Source organism: Spermophilus citellus (assembly GCF_964194105.1).
Source record: "Spermophilus citellus genome assembly, chromosome: 5".
In the NCBI taxonomy this organism is placed as follows: Eukaryota; Metazoa; Chordata; class Mammalia; order Rodentia; family Sciuridae; genus Spermophilus; species Spermophilus citellus.
This window is the reverse complement of record NC_138186.1, coordinates 104061883-104079875: the sequence shown is the minus strand read 5'-3', so window position 1 is coordinate 104079875 and position 17993 is coordinate 104061883. Positions and strand designations below refer to the sequence as shown.

The 17993-nt window shown below is 32.5% G+C and overlaps 1 protein-coding gene across 6 annotated transcripts in view; it reads right to left on the bottom strand.

The window, feature by feature from the left end:
• MANEA (mannosidase endo-alpha) overlaps positions 1 to 16738 on the bottom strand; it is a 31183-nt gene extending 14445 nt beyond the window's left edge. For 2 of the 6 annotated variants that reach the window (XR_014022003.1, XM_081294480.1), the window contains exons 1-2: positions 16372 to 16738; positions 11466 to 12047 (exon numbers count right to left, since the gene is read on the bottom strand). Coding sequence is in view for 5 of the 6 variants with exons in the window: in XM_081294480.1 (XP_081150606.1) it covers positions 11466 to 12009 (544 nt within the window). In the remaining variant the exon portion in view is untranslated. Of the gene's footprint in view, positions 1 to 11465; positions 12048 to 14278; positions 14367 to 16371 lie in introns of those variants that run through there. The other 4 variants (XM_081294483.1, XM_081294481.1, XM_081294484.1 and 1 more) reach the window with 4 other exon arrangements.
• Between the last annotated feature and the right edge of the window lie 1255 nt (positions 16739 to 17993).

Sequence of the window (17993 nt, the reverse complement as noted above, 5' to 3'; positions counted from 1 at the left end):
GTCAAGAAACTGAAGGAAGAACTACCTAGCCAAACTGAAGGGTGAATGGAAAGCCAGGGAGGTTAATTAGCAAGGAGGCCAGTTTGTCCCAAGCACAGATAACAGAAGCAAACTGGTTCTCAAAGTCAGGGGATTACATTCCAGGTTCACAATGCTTATGTAGTTCTATATCTTTAAACTCAAATTAAGATGAGTCATGACTTGGTATTCTCAATAATTTCCAGGCAAAAACAAAAAGTAAATTTTCTCAGGAGGAAGGGATCAAACTACTGAGTTTCAAACTACTGTGAAAAGTATTTTTTAAAGAATAAAAAATAGTAATGCATTAACAAATAATAAAGAGCACAAGGAAATAAAGCATCAAATACAACAATCAACAAAAATCAAAAGTCAATAGAAATTAACATGAAAAACTTAAGATATCAGCATTACAGATATTTAAAACAACTATCTTCATAGTTTAAAAGATAAACATTCACTTCGAAAATTTCAAAATATTGTCATATGTCCTTCAGACAGTGGGGTGGGCTTTGAAGATGTATTTAAATATCTCACTTTCGGTTACATGAGCAAATGATACATTAACCTTTCTTGTTTCTGTGGCTTTATCACCAAATACATAATTTTTACTCACAAAGGTATATTTTAAATATGAACATAAAATTCCAATTTCTAGTACACTGCTTAATAAATTTTGTTTCCTTTTCCTATCATGCTGTTATTTCTCACTTTGATCCCTCACTCCAACCTCAGTGCGCCTTCTACCACATAGGATAGTTTTGTATCTTAATACAATAGTCTCCAAATTATTTCTGTACTTTTTCCTCATCTTCATTACACTCTAGTCTCATGCTGTCCAACTTGATACACACTTATCAAACAACTTAAAATTTTAAAAATATGTTTTTCACTTAACTAACCACATTTCCAGTACCCACTAGCCATATATGGTCAGTAATATCTACCGTAATAGATAGTACTTATATACAACATTTTCATCATCACAGAAAGTTCTATTGGATAGAACTACCAAACAATTCTGGTTATACTACAACATGCTAACCACTTCAACCCTAGCTAGTGACTTCTCTTCCTCTCACATTCTCTCTACTGGTATAATCCATGGCTTGGGAAGAATTTTTTTTTTCTCTTTTACTGTTATTATGTTTCAGATTCTCTATTGCATTGATTATGGATTCAATATATCTAATTCTATCTTCATACTGTGCTTCACAGTTCAATTTATGTTTGTACAGTCTGGTTCTTAAAAAATCTGAATACAAAAGGGTTGGGAACGAAACCATTTATGGTCCAATTCCAGAAGAGAATTAGAAAATTTACAATGATAATGACTCCATGATAGTAACCTCTACAGTAAGCCAATTGAGCAAGAAATAAAGCTCAGTGGTGGAATACTTGCCTAGCACATGTGAGGCCTTGGGTTTTATTGCTAGTGACATAAAAAGGAAAAAAAAACTGTCTAACTAAAAGAAGCCAACTGAATATCTGTATTATTTATATGTAAAATTTATTACACTCTATCATTCCAACTGCTTATTCAACTAGGAAATTCTCTGAAATTGATTCTAGGAATATTAATATACAAGATAGAAAAACCCATGTCATATTCATGCCATCCCTTCAAAGCAATTATCATATAACCTTTAATATAACTCATATGCAATGATTTTTAAAGTTAAATGATGCCTCTAAGTGGAGTAATAGTTAATAATATATTATAAAATCAGATACACCTAGAGATTCAAGTACTGATTTTCTCACTAGATAGACTTATATTTGTAGATCATTTTACTTAAATTACTTACATTCTACTTAAATTACTTAATTTCACACCTATAAAATTAGCGAATTTTTTTTAAATTAATAAGTCCCTTATAATAGAATCACCATTAAACTAAAAGCAGACTTTGTAGTAGAAATCTTATAGGCCAAAGAGAATAGTATGATATATCCAGACTTTTGGGGCAGGGGAAGCTAATTAACAATACTACAACCACCAAAACTTTCCTTCAGAAGTAAGGAAAAAATTAAGACTTTCCAAGACAAGAAGAAGTCAAGCTAATTTATTAGCCCCAGAGTGGTTCTACAACTGCTTAAGGGAGTCCTATACTAGAAACAAAAAGACAACAAGTACCATAAGAAATGCATTAACAAGTACGAAATTCAAGAAAAGAACATACATGAAAAAGAAAGAAGAAAATTGAGCCCTATCAATGCCAAAACACTTAACAAAAACAAACAAACAAACAAACAAAAAATCCCAAAACCAAATCACAAAAATGAACAAGACAGGACAAAAGGAAAAGGATATACAAAAGAATAGAAAAAAAAAATAGAATGGCAGGAGTGTATCTTTACTTACATTAAAAATCTTAAATGTAAGTGGAATAAATTCCCTAATTAAAAGATACAAACAGACTGAATAGACTAAAAGCAAACAAACAACAAACCAGACTGAACATGTGCTGCCTACAAGAAACTACTTAAATAGTAAAGACATACATAGATTGAAAGTGAAGGAATGAAAAAAGGTAAACCATGAAAACCAAAAGTGAGGGGCTGGGATGTGGCTCAAGCTGTAGCGCGCTCGCCTGGCATGAGCAGGACACGGGGTTCGATCCTCAGCACCACATAAAAATAAAATAAAGATGTTGTGTCCACCGAAAACTAAAAAATAAATATTAAAAAATTCTCTCTCTAAAAAAAAAAAACAAACAAAAGTGAGCAAGAGTAGCTGTACTTACATCAAATAAAACAGATTTCAAATAAAAACTTTAAAAATAAACAAAGAAGTCCACTGTATAGAGATAAAAGGATCAATTCAGCATAGGAAACAACCATAAATATATATGCAGCTAACAATGAAGGACCCAATTATATAAAGCAAAGTTATTAGATCTAAACAATGAAATTCTAATAAAATAAGAGCAGGGTCTTCAAAACCTCACTTCTGTCAATGGATATATCTTACACACAGGCACACAGACAGACAGACAGACAGACAGACACACACACACACACACACACACACACACACAGAACATCCTCAGGTTAACTAACCTGAGGACTAAATGGACCTAATGGGCATTTACAAATATTTCACCCAACAGCCACAAAATATGCATTCTCTACATCAGCACATGAACATTTCCTTGATGGACCACATGTTAGAACAAAAACAAGTTTTGACAAATTTCAGAAAATTCCAAGTATAATAAGTATCTTCTTTGGCCACAATAGAGTAAAATCAGATCAATAATAAGATGAATTTTAGAGTTTAGAGAAATCAACAACATTCTCTTGAATGACTTATAGCCAATGCAAAAAGCAAAAGGAAAATAAAAATTTCCTGAATTAATGAAACTGAAAAAAAATATACCCAAAAATATAGGATACAGCAAAAGCAGTACTAACAGGAAAATTTACAATAATAAATGCCTGCATCAATAAACAAGAAAATTTCAAGCAAACAATCTAATTATGCAACTCAAGAAATTATAAAGGCAAAAACAAAGCAAATCCAAAATTAGTAGAAGGAAAAGAAACAGCAAAGATCAAAGCAGCAATAAATGAAATGGAGATTAAAAAACAATACAAAAGACTAATGAAAACAAATAGTCCTTTGTAAAGATAAAAATTATTGATAAAACTAGACTAAACAGACATGAAATTGGGAAGGAGACAGACAGAAAACAAATCAAAATAGAGATGAAAAAGGAGACATCACAACCAATAACAAAGGAATGCAAATATCACTAGGGAATGTCATAAACAACAATACACTGGCAAATTGAGTAACCTAGAAACAAATATAAATTTTTGGACACATAAGCAAACAAAACTGAGCCATGAAGACACAGATAACCTGAAAAGACAAATGAGAATAAATCAATAATAAAAAGTCTCCTAGCCAAGAAAGGCCAAAGACTGGAGGGCTTCACTGTTGAATTTTGTAAAGCTTTAAAGAAGGAAACAACAATACTTCTCAAACTATTTCAAAGTGAAAAGAAGAAAACTCCTCCAACCTCATTCTACAAGGCCAGCATTAGTCTAATTCCAAAATCAAAGTAGGATGTAATTAAAAAGGAAAACTACAGTTCAACATTCCAGATAAACACACATGAAAAATTCTCAATATATAAATAAAAGCCAAGAGCACATCAAAATGATTATACAATATGATAAATCTGAGTTTGTCCCAAGGATGCAAGGATGTTTCAACATATGCAAAGCAATAAACATAATATAACACATCAACAGAATGAAGAATAAAAAACCATATGAATATCTGAATAGATGCAGAAAAATAATTTGATAAAGTTTAACATTCCTTCATAATAAAAATTGTAAAGCAATTCCTCTAAGATCAGGAGTAAAATAAGGATTTCTATTTTCATTACTCTAAAGGACATCCATATGCAAAATGATGTCAAATTATCCCTCTTTGCAGATGACATGGTTTCACATATATAGAAAAAAACCTAAAGACTACACACACACACACACACACACACACACACACACACACATGCACCCATACACATGAGAAAAGAAAAACTGTTACAGATGATAAAGGAATTTATTAGAATTGTAGGCCACAAAACCAACATAAAAATATTAGTAGCTTTTTATACTAAAACAACCAAATTGCTAAGAAATTAAGAAGGCAACTGCAGTCACAATAGCTAGAAAAACCATGCATAAATAAACAAATAGGTAGATAAATATACATGGGAAAAAACTTAACCAAGAAAATAAACAATCTATACAGTGGAAATTAGAAAACACTGCTGATATTAAAGAGGGCATCCTGTGTTTACATGCTGGAAAAATCAGTATTATTAAAGTGGTCATACTAACCAGAAGAGTCCACAAATTAAATGCAATCTCTATCAAAATACCAGGGACATTCCTTACCCCCCCAAAATGATATCTGTATATAGCACAAAAGACCTTGAACAGCAAAGCTATTCAATTGGGGATAGGAGTGATTTGGAGATATTACCTGGACTGAATTCAAAATAAACTACAAAATGATAGTAAACAGAACAGCATGATATTGGATAAAAATAGACACAGACTAATGGAATAGAATAGAGAATCCAGAAATACGTTCAAATTTTTACAATGAATTTTAGATGAAGATAGAAAATTCACCATATAAACCATTTAACAAATGATAAATAAATGATACTGGGAAAACTACATATTCACATGCAGAAGAAACCAGACTTTTATCTGTCACCAAAGGAAAAAAAATATTAACTAAAATGGACCAAAGACTTAAATATAAGATCAAACCCATGAATCTACTCAAAGAAAATATAGGGCACATACTTCCGGACATTGGTCTGGGAACAGATATTTTCAATATGACCCCAACAGCAGAGGGTGCAGATGCAAAAATTGACAAATGGAATTACACCAAAATAAAAGATTCCTGTACATCAAAAGAAACAATCACAGAATGCGGAGCAGGGCAGAATGTATTTAAAAAGTTTTGCCCTGATAAAGAATTAGTTTCCAGAACATATAAAGAATTCAAACATCTCAAAAGAAATAATAGTAACACTAATAACAATAATAAGCCAATGGACTACAAAGATATTTCTGAAAATAGGCTACACATAAGACCAAAAACATGAAATGTTTGGCATTAGTTAACATTAAAAAAAATGCAAATCAAAAGCACACTGAAACTGGGCATGGTGGTGCACACCTGTAATCCCAGCAACTATGGAGGCTAAGGAGGCAAGAGGATTGTGAGTTCAAGCCAGCCTCAGCAAAAGCAAAATGCTAGGAAACTCAGTGAGACCTTGTGTCTAAATAAAATACAAAATAGGGCTAGGGATGTGGCTCAGTGGTCAAATGCCTCTGAGCTCAATCCCCAGTACTGCCCCCCTGCAAAACAAACAAACAAAAAAACACATTGAGGTAGATATGAACTTACCTCAGTCACAATATTACAGAAAAGACAAAACATAACAAATGATGATCTAATATGAAGAAAAGGGAATTCTTATATACTGTTAGTACAAATGTAAATTAGTACGATCATTATGGAAAATCATATGGGAGTTCATCAAATCACTAGAAATAGAAATACCATATGATCCAGCAATCCCATATTGAGTATATACCCAAAGGAATTGAAGTATGAAGGGACATCTGCAGTTGCATATTTATTGCAGCACAATAAAAGCCAAAGATGAAATCTGCAGGGAGCTACCATGAATTACTTGCGGGTCTTTGCTCAGTATCAAGCCATGGAGACTTAGGTTTTTCCATTAGGAACTATCCCTGTTCTCCCATGTACATTAGATTGCCCAAGGCACATAGCATCTATCTCCACTTTACTAGGAAAGACCACTCTTGTTGCTCTGGAGTTGGGTGTAATTCATTGCCATGGAAAACCTTTGATGTTACCCGATATAAATAAAGCAAGGGTAGACTCCACCTTGCCTCTTTTTATGTGGACGCTCCATCCCTAAGATCGGCTAGCTCCACTCCTACTTTTTAAAATTACTTTTTGTCCCCTATGGTTTTTCTGCTACTTTCTCTTAGCTTTTATCTCTCAGCCAGCCCATTATATGAAGAGGAACTCCATTTCCAACACTCTCGCAGGACGTGGGCAGGACATATCAACCTATGTGTCCATCAATGGATGACTGGATAAGGAAAATATCTCTCTCTCTCTCTCTCTCTCTCTCTCTCTCTCTCTCTCCCCATATATATATATATATATCATATATCATTCATTCATAAAAAGGAATGAAATCAGATTGCAGATGTTACTGGAATACATTATATTACATGAAATAAGCCAGGCACTGAAAGACAAATACCACGTGTTCTCACTTATATGTGGAAGTTAAAAAAATTGACCTCAAAGAAGTATAGAATAGTGTTTAGCAGACTCTGAGAAGATTTTTAGGGTTGGAAGAAAGGAGAAGATGTATAGTAGGTAGAGGGGTGTAGATGAATTCTAATATCAGCAAAGTAAGATAACTATGGTTGACAACAATTAATACAACATTTCAGACTAGCCAGCAGAGAGGATTTTAAACATTCCTAACTCAAAGACATTATTTATATGTAAGGTGGTAAGGTGACGGATATGCCAATTATCCTGATCTGATCATTACACATTGTATATATGTATTGAAATGTCAAACTCTACTCCATAAAAAAGTATAATTCCATGTGTTAACAAAAATAAAAACAATTAAAAATCTAAACAAAGAAAAAAATTTTAAGTACTATAGAAATAGTCATATACCAGATCCATAAAATAGAAGATTCAACGTTATTCTCAATTCAATTCAATGGTGTTAATATATCACCTTTCCCCAAAATGATATGAAGATTCAGTGTAATCTAAATCAAAATTCCACCAGAATATTTTGCAGACACGGACCAGTTGATTTTAAAAATTTATATGTATAGGCAAACAAATTATAATGCCAAAGCAATTTTGAAATGGAATACCAAATAAGAATCATATCACCTAATTTTAAGAACTATCATAATGCTACAGTAATCCATATGATATTGCAGAAAGGATAGACAAATAGAAACAATGGATAAGAATAAATAGTGTACAAATAAATTCAAGCTAGAAAACCTGGATGCCCAAATGAAGTGTTAACAGAAAGAAAGATATGCCCATTTTCCAGCCATAAAAACTACATAACCATAGGCTCTAACATATACATGAAATGACATACTTTCAACAAAATTACGATGCATAGGAAAGAGAACACACAACCAAGAGAGCAATCAATCAGTAGAAATGTACTTAAACATTTACAGCAATATGGAAGCTATATGGATATCACTACTATACAATAGTAGACATAAATTTTAATTTATATTACAAACAGTTGTTCTAAAGAGAATATTCAGAGCATCATGTTAGCTGTTATAAATCTAAAAATTTAATTCATCTTAGTATAACTTCTATTTCTCCTACTTTTTTGCATAAAATTGTAAATAAGATGAATAAATGAGAATTATAAACTTAATAATACAATATTTTCTGCTTTCAGAAAATATTATATTATTGATTTCATCTAGTATTTTTGAAGCATCAATGTTGAAAACTAACAGACTAAAGACTGTAACACAGTAATTTTGTTTATCTTTTTCTCCCCCCACAGTGTTGTGGATTGAACCCAGGGGTTCTCTACCACTGCTATATCCCCAGCCTTTTCTTTAAATTTTATTTTGAGAAGAGTCTTGCTAAATTGTCAGAGCTGAGCTTGAACTTGTGATCCTCCTGCCTTAGCCTCCAAAATACTTGGCATTACAGGTATGTGTCCACCACTGTGTCTCCCTACTTCTTTATGTGCCAAGACTTCTTTAAGCGCCAAGACTCCAACACTCTAACACTCTAAATAGTGCCAAACTGAAAGAAAGGAAAGATAATTTTAAAGATATAGAATGAATTGTTTTCTACATGTAATTTTCTATTGCCATATTATCACAAATTTATGAACTGGTGTTATAGTTTAGTGGTAGAGCACTTGACTAGCATACATGAGGGTCCAGGTTCAGTCCCTAGTATCAGGAAAAACAGCAACAGCAACAACAACAATAACAACAACAACAACAAAAACCCCTCAATATTACAATTTACTATAACTGTATTATCTTAAAAGTTTTATAGGTCAGATATTTGCAACTAAAATAAAGGTGTTGGACTAGACTACATTTATTTCTGTAGGGTTTAGGGAAGAATCTAATTATGGGTCACTGAAGTTTATAGAGGCCACCACATACTTTTGCTCATGAACTCCTTTTGCCATCTTCAACAACAGCCACAGTGGGTTGAGTCGTTTGCACATCACATACCTCGGACTTTTCCTTTTCCCTCTTCCTTGTAAGGACCCATAATTAATGTAATATAAATAATCTGAGATAATCTCAGTCAATGGATTATAGAAACCTTTGCAACAGTAATTCTAATTTTCTTTTGTCATGTAAAATAGGATATCTACAGACTCTAGGGATTAGGATGTTTTTCTACTAAGAGCCCTTATTTTGACTCCTGAATATTTCTAAAATTTTTTAAAAAATAAAAAATTATCCATTGGGTACTTCTATAATTTTTAGGTATCAGTATAACAGACAATATGATGTGTTATCCTTTAGCTAAAAGATTTGATACAGTAAAAGAATCCAACAAAAAGTAAAATATTTGCATCAGTAGTAAAACTACCAATATTTAAAATAACAATAATTATACTATTGTCAATGTTTAGAAATAATTCATATACATATATAATTTGGTAGTAAAATAATGAGAAATAAAAAGTTTTATAAACATAAAGACATAAAGCCAAACATGAAATAAAAGTATTTTTCCTAACCACAATCATACTATGACACTTATATATTAGCTATGTAACTAAGTAATATTCATATTTACTTATCTTATAAAATATAGACATGTTTTATAGTATGAATGTATAAAATATAACAGCTACATTTATAATTGAGGGGAAAACTCATTGTATACAGTTCAATCTGTATAAAGAGAATTAACACTTTGAACAATAACCATTTTCTCTGCCAAACTCAGCTTTTTAATCAACAGTGTAGTCTTAAAATTACAAAGAAGACTTGGATCTGCTACTGGTTTATCTGTTTGTTTGTTTTTGGTAATAAGGGAAAAGTCTTTTGAGAAAGTTTTTCCCTCTAATAAAAATCTGGAAATAAAGACAGATACATATACCACACAGAAGCTAATATAGTCTAAATAGGCTTTACCTTATCTGTTTATGGCATAATATGAACAGAATATAGAAACTAGAGTTGTAAGTTTATTCTAAAAAATAAGATATCATAAGTAACTGAAAAAAGTCACTCCATAGGAAAAAAAAATCATCATCTTACATGTTTAGTGTAGACTCACAGAATTCTACATTGTTTTGTTCACAAAAGAAACTTGCATTTTTCTATATACTTATCAACTCATTAGTGAGTTCATGCCTTTATGTAGAGAACAACCATTTTTCCTTGTGTTCCTTCTACAAAGAGCACTAATGAGATAGAACTGAAACTGAAAAGTTTACAAAGTTTATAAAATAAAACTGAAGAATTTTCAGACGTCAAATTATTTTTTTAATAAAATTGACTATTAAGAAAATAGAACTATCTAAATAAATAAGTATAACTGTAATACAAGGAGGAAAGGGAAGAGAAAGCTGATGGAGATTTCTAAGAACAGTAAGATCAACCAATGACTTAACATCAGTTAAGTTCAAGGTGCATATTTTTAACTTTAGAGCAATTACAAAATAAATAAAATGAATAAATATATTGTACTAGGCTAGAGAATATACAATATACATAAAAATGTAAGAGAAGAAAAAGAAAGGAACAAAGATGATTAGAACAAATGAAAAATAAATAACAAAATAGAATATTAAAAAAACATATCATTGCATGATATATAAACAAAATAAACACAAAAAATTTAAAAAGACTATGAAAGTAGTTTAAACAAATAGAAACACAAAGCCAAATAATATGCTACATGTGAAACAACACATATGTCTTTTAACAGGTGAGTATAGAAGAAAAATTTCTATAATTATATAATTAAATATTATTCAGCAACAAAAAGACTAAACTGTAGATATATGCTATGTTAACATAGGTAAATTTGAAAATATTGTGGTAAGTGAAATAAGACACACAAATGATGGATGGTTCTATTTTCATGAAGTAATAGAACATTCAGAACTACTTGACAGTGATACAAATCAGATGCACAGGGTCTATATCATAGTGGGTAAGTAAGGCAATCACGATGAAACTTTCTGGACTACAGAAGTACTGTACCACTTGACTGATGATATTTATACAGGTGCATGCATACCTTTAAGAAACATAATTAAGTATTGTATTTTATGTAAAGCATAAACAATACAATTGAGAAAGAGAACTAAATTATTTTACATATTATATATTAAATTATAACTAAATTTAATACATGACATATATTAAATTATTATTTAATATTTTATTTTTATTAAGAAATCAATAAAAACAATATGTACAGAAATACCCCAAAATTTAGAAATTAAACAACATACATTAAAGGCAGTTTTAAAAGGTAGTCACTGTTCTGGGGTCGTGGCTAGTGTTAGAGAGCTTGCCTCGCATTTTGGGGGCACTGGGTTTGATCCTCAGCACCACATAAATAAATAAAATATTTATAAAATAAAGGTACTGTGTTCATCTATAACTAAAAATTTTTAAAAATGTTAAAAGTAAAAAGGTGGCTACCTGGATTTTTAATAATACATATACAGTTTAATTTGTAGGTATGAGTTTAATAATGTAATTAATAACAATGGGGAGACCAACTCAGTAATTTAATCTTCTACCAAAATTTGCTTATATACATAAACACATAAATAATATAAATTAATTACCAATGGAAGCTGAACGCATCTGTCTCATGTGAGTTTCTATGACAGTGGGATCCCGAGAGCTGTAACTTCCCAATTCAGGATAAAAGCTGGAGCCAATGTCATCTGGAGGACTGTGTCTCCCCTGTGGATAATTCTTGGCTATTCTAGGGTCCCAATGCTCCAAGACTGGATGATTCCAATGTATATATTTACCATCAAATTGTGGGTTTCCATACCAACTGTAATAAAATACATGCAAAAAATAATTCAGAGGTGGCAGTTCTTCCAGGTTAAGTTCAGAAGTTTTGGAAGGTTTCATAGTGATTTCAACACTTTTTAAATTCTTGGTATTTGTTTCACTGTTGATTCTGTCACTCTTTTGAAAATCAATTTTTTTCCCCAAATGAATAGTTTGTTGATGAAGTTCTGGAAGAAGGTCAAGTCCAAAAGGAGCTCCAAAAGTAGCTGTATTTGGTCTCAGCAATTTTAAACCCATCATCAGAGAGAAAATAAATAGAATAAAAAGCGACAAAATGATGCAAGTCCTTCTCCGAAATTTTGCCATGATGACATACTTTAAAGTCCAAGATAGCAAATGCTTTGCTGTAATTTATTGAAAAAAGAAAATTAGTAAGAGGTATCAATAATATTTTCTAATGTATTCAAAATGAAAACTAAATCCATAGTGATTACATTAAAATTAAGAAAATGCAATATTATGTTATCAAGTATTAGTATCTGTAAAATAATCAATACATACATAAACTGTTTAAGTGGCAGTACTGATCTGGAAATATTACCATTAGCATGCAAATTATATTCTGTTAAATAAACCTTTTAGGAATTTCATTTAATAAAATCAAATATATTTTTCATCATTTTAACAGATTTTATGAATATTGAGTAAAGAAAGGAACTTTTCTGTGTATAGGAACTAAAATTTTCTAATTTTAAACATAGAATTTAAAAAACATAATAAAAAGAAATATGTATGATGTACATTAAAGTTGAATCGTAAACTGGATTTAAAATAAATCATTTTTAATTGAAATTACAATATTGTAAGGAGGAAATAATTATACATTTAAAATGATGTTTGGAAATGAAATAGAATCAAACAATTTTTTAAAAAATGACAGAAAAGAAAAAAGAATCAAAAGTTGATATAAGAAATTTAAGCATTCATGAATTCTGGTATCCAAGGGAAATCATAGAACTAATTCCATGTAGATACTGAGGGACAACTGTATTTACATGTAATATAATATTTAAGTATATATAGATGTAAAAATTATCATTGGGTAATATGCAAGATATGTAGAAATGGTTGAATGTGCATTTTTTTCTATAAGACTACAGTAATTCAAAAATAAAAAGATGAAGAGAATACCACCAGCAAATGAGAGGGCTCAAGCTATTGACATATTATCTGTTCATTTCTGCTATTAACATAGTATCTGTTCATTTCTGGGAAGGGACAACTCCTACAGTCCTTCAAGCTCTGCACTCCATAACTCCAGGAACTGAAAACTCAGTGTGTGGAACATAGTGAGCCTGTTCACTGACTAGGAACAATGGAACAAGATAACCATTTTGGTCTGCCTCTGAAACTTGTCCTGACATTTCCAAGTTATTGAGATGACAATAAATCCTTTTTGTGCTTAAAAAAAGTGAGCATTCTGACAAGACATGAGTCAGAAAAACATTTTTGTTGATATGATTTCAACTATATTAACCAAATACATAGAGGCAAGGAATATATTTAAAACATGTGATAGTTACCTCTAGGTGAGAAAACAGTAATCTTTTCATATGTCTACTACAATTATAATAGTTTTATTTTATAAAGAATTATGTGATAGACATCATTATCCAAAGTACATGTATGAAGACACAAATTGGTGTCAACATACTTTATATACAACTAGAGATATGAAAAATTGTGCTGTATATGTATAATAAGAATTGTAATGCATTCCGCTGTCATTATTTTTTAAAAAATCAATTAAAAAAGAAAATAGAAACAGGAAAAAAAGAAAAAAAGAGTTAATTGATGGCAATGAATATTGAGAAGGCAGAGAAAGAAAGAAATAACCAAATTACTATGAAATGTATTTTTGGAATGCTGACTTCGGCTGAATGGAAAGTCACAAATAATACTGAAACTTTTTTACATTTTTCAGGTTCATCTCCTAGATCCACCCATGGAACAGAATATAAAATTTGAACTATGGAGGCTGTCTTCTATTTTCTTTCTCTTGACTATAAATATAATTTCTGAAGCTGATCCCTTTCTCTTTATACATAACTTAATTCATTCACTTAACATGTTTAAAATCCGTATCATTACAGATAATGTACCAGATAAATCTTTAGAGATGACCTACTGGCTGTAACCCAACCTCCATATTTCAATTGAGAATAAGTCATCTCAACCTAAATAAAAGCATCAGATATTCTGATTAAAGTTTCAGCTCTGCAGTTGCAATGTATGACTTCAAATTCCAACTGTGCAATATATTTGGTTTGATCTATACAAATAACCTGATCTTTCTGTACTACTTCTCTCCACTATGAGTTATCTCAACCACAAGATTTTTGTGAGGATCAGGAATAAATGGTTTAACAACATTCCTAGAATAATGTCTGACTTAAAAAAAAAAGCAATGAGTATTTCCAAAGATACAATGCAGCCTCCTGGATAATTCTGGATTCCAGAGTGAAATAGTCTATTGTTTTAGCATTATCCACTTCTCAAATTGGCAATTCTTACATTATGTATTACAACATGTTATTTACATACAAGTCATATCCACAAGAAATGCAGTCTTTACCTTTACACTCCAGTAGAGATCAACATATCTTACACAGTCAGTGATCATTAGTTTTTCAGCTTATTTAATTTCTGGACCTCTTGCTTTTGACATTGGTATGTATGTGTTCAGATTTTACTGATTACATATACATTTCATATGTTTATAGTCTATATTGATCATACTATACAGGAAGAATTATAAAGATTCAATAATTTTATTTTCAAAAAAATTATTTTTCAAAAAAATTATCACCTTCAAATTGTAACACTATAGTGACTCTCGAGATACCTAAAATATTTGCTAATCTTACAGGAAAGGAGAACTACTTATTCAATTTCAACCAAAAAAATAATAATAATAAGTTTCAGACGTTATTTGAGAATAAAAAAACAAGTTAATTTCAGATGCACAGGTTCTCAAAGCAGGTATTGGCTACTGATAATGTGTTCTCATGAAAGGACAATTTACATTATTCTAAAGTTATACATAATAGGTTCTTTTGAATTTGTTTTCTGTTTTTGTTATGCTTTCAACCTCTTAAAATGTTAGTTTACTTGGAGGTCCCACATTCAGACAGCTAAGAAATCAGATCTTGAAGCACTATACTATCATTATTTTAAAAATATTTGCTAATAATCACATAACTCAGAAAAGCCAAAGTCTCTTTTAGTTATTGTTATCAATTAATTTATACAAACTCTTCATGCTTTCTCTTGGTGGAGGGATGTTTTTTTACTGCTATTGTTTGCTTCTAATGTTATTCTGTAGGAAATCCTTGGAGATAAATACAACTAATAAGACACATCTGGAACTCTCAGAATCAGTTTCTGTACTAAGGCTTCCTTGCTCAGATCAGTTCTACCGTAAACATTCATACCTTTTGGTCAACAGAAATTCAGTTATGCATAATCTCATCCTTCCAATCTGTGAATTAGAACTTTATTTTAACACTACTAACTTTTTCAAAGTCTATGGTCTAGGATAGTCTATGGCTAAGCAATCTGCTTCAGAGTAAGCAACTTACCAGATCAAGAAGAGCAAGTTCTGACCTAGTAGTTAAGCTCTTGCTCCCATACTATTTTGCCTTTCTACAAGGTATTACAGATATCAAGTTTAGAGAATATATCACTTTTTAAGACATGGATGAAAAACATAGTCATGTGTTCATTTAAAATTACGGTTTTAAGAAACAATGACTGTTACCTGCTTCATGAACTGCAGCACACAATCTGAAGACAGCGTATTTTTATTTATTCTGAGCATACACTATTTACTCACATGAATAAGAGAAGCACCTTTGCAAATGTGTTAAGCATAGAGTCTGAAAATCCACAAAATTTACAGCAACGCCAGTTTTTTTTTGTCAGGTTTACATACACCACAATGAGAGTGGAGTAACCAACTTGACTGTCATGAAAGTGATTTGCAAACAACTTACAATACCTAGATTTTGTTTCGTATTTTTCTTTCAGCCTACTGCCTACAGCCTTCAATGTAAACAACCCCTCATCCCATTCTCATCTAATAAATAGTCTTTCCCTTGCACTTGTTTTTTTTTTTTTTTTTTTTTTTTTTTGAGCCTTTCCAGGTTCCCTTAATGGTTATCTGTAGGGTTTCGTAACAATAAAACGAAACAAACTACAAACTGATAGAACTGCCTATATTTCAAGTTCTCTTCACTGAAGAGAAAAACAAAGGTATTCATGCTCCATAGTTGGTCTCTGAGTCTTAGCAAAGGCTAAAGTCTACAGTGGCAGCGCCAAACACTTTAATAGACCTGGGGGGGGGGGGGACATTTGCACCGTGGCCTCCCCATCCTGCTCGCCTCTCCAGATGCCCAAGGGCGCCAGGAGACAGTAGGGCGACCTTCCTGCTGAACCCCAGGACTTCAGGACTTGAGGCTTGTCCTCTCAGTCGCTTCAAGGCCAAGATGCGGTATGAGAGTTATAAGGGAAAGGGACTGAGAAAAGTTCCACCTAAACTGAAATTTCCAACTTTCTGGGAAGAGAAGAGAAAACCAAGGCGACAGAAGGATTCCCCTGCGAAAAGACTGGAGAGGAAGCAAGTGGGGTCCAGATCAAACAGGATCAGAAGCAATGAAAGTAACTAACCTAAACAAGAGTCGGGGGTGAGAGTGACAGGGCGGACCTCAGGCGGCCGAGGGCCCAGGTTCAACGCTCAGAACCTCCCGCTGCCGGCCGAGGGACGCGGGGTCAAAGGGCTTCGGCAGGAAAGCCGCGAGCAGATTGGCTGCCGTAAGCGTGCGCAGGCGCCCACTGTGGACCCCGCACCCGCCGCAGCCGCGTCACTGGGTCCGGAAATCTTGCAGCTACTCACCAAGGTCTAGGTTCGCCCACCAGTGGGGACTTATCCGGAAAAGCGGTAGCCCACAGGACTGAGAAAGCTGACAGCTTCCTCCTCACAGCGCAGCCAGTGCCACGGCCCAAAAGGCTGACGCAGGGCGTTCCGGGAGCCCTACGGGCTAGGACGGCGGGGCGGGGCGCACAAGGGTGGGCGGGGCTCAGTTCTCCCAGCGCGAGTCTGGAGTCCGTCGGCGGGAGGGGCCTAGATAAAAAGAGGCTCCGGTGTTTTAAAGGGCGACCCCTGCAAGTAAAGGAAAGGGAAGAAGTTGAGTGAGGCTGAGCTCCCAGACAGTTTCAGCAAGTAGAGATGGCAATTAGAAATTGTCTTCTATGGCTCAGCTCGGAGAGCTGTTTTGATTTTTTGTTGTTGTTTTGGTTTGGATTTTTGTTTTCCAATATGAGGCATTCAACTTTTAACTCGAGTATACTGCTTGTTTTCAAAGTTTTAACTTGAGAAATGGTTTTACCTTAAAAAAAAAAAATGCTCTTTACTTGAAAGCCAAAGTAGACAGATAAAAATGACATTTTTAAATTTGCAAATCAATTATCTAAAATCACATTTGTGGTGAAATCACTTGAAACAGTTGAAAATAAGGCAATATAAAGAACAGAAATTTTTTAAATAAATGTTACAGCAGAGGGTTTCCATCTTGCATCAGCCTCAAAAGCCAAGAGAATTCAATGTTTTGTTTTGGTTACATAGTAACAGGGTAATTTTAACTCACAGATTGTAACTATGATATGAAAACTTTTCTAAGAGCTCTGGCTTTTTAAAAAAACAACTCTGGCTTTTTTTAAAAAACAACTATAATTGTGAAGCATACACAAATGAGTGTATCATATAATTGCACATTTTAAAGAATATATATATATGTATATTTTACATAACCCATTACAAAGCTTAAGAAATTCAAAAATACCTGTAGTTTTGAAGCCTTCTAAGTAGTCTTCTCAGAAAGCGTACTTAGGCTTCACATCACCATTATGCTGAATTTTGTACTTGTCATTCCATTTCTTTAATAAAGTAGTTATATACATGTAATTCCATAAAAAATAATTTTCCTGGTTTTGCATTTTATGTTACTGAAACACTCCATCCATCCCACTTGTAACCTTTTTTGTCTCACTGCACATTCAGATTTTGAAATTCAACAATACACAGATATGTTTCACATCAGCTACTTTGGTGCATCCTTATCCATAGCATCTGCTATTGTCAACCTTAATTTTTCACCTGAAAATAGCATCTAATTGCATTTCTTTTAATTTGCATTTTCTCCCTTCCTATTGAAGATAATGATCTTTTTTTATTCTATGGGTAATAAATTTTCTGGGACAATACAAAAACAGATCTACACAGACACTGCCAT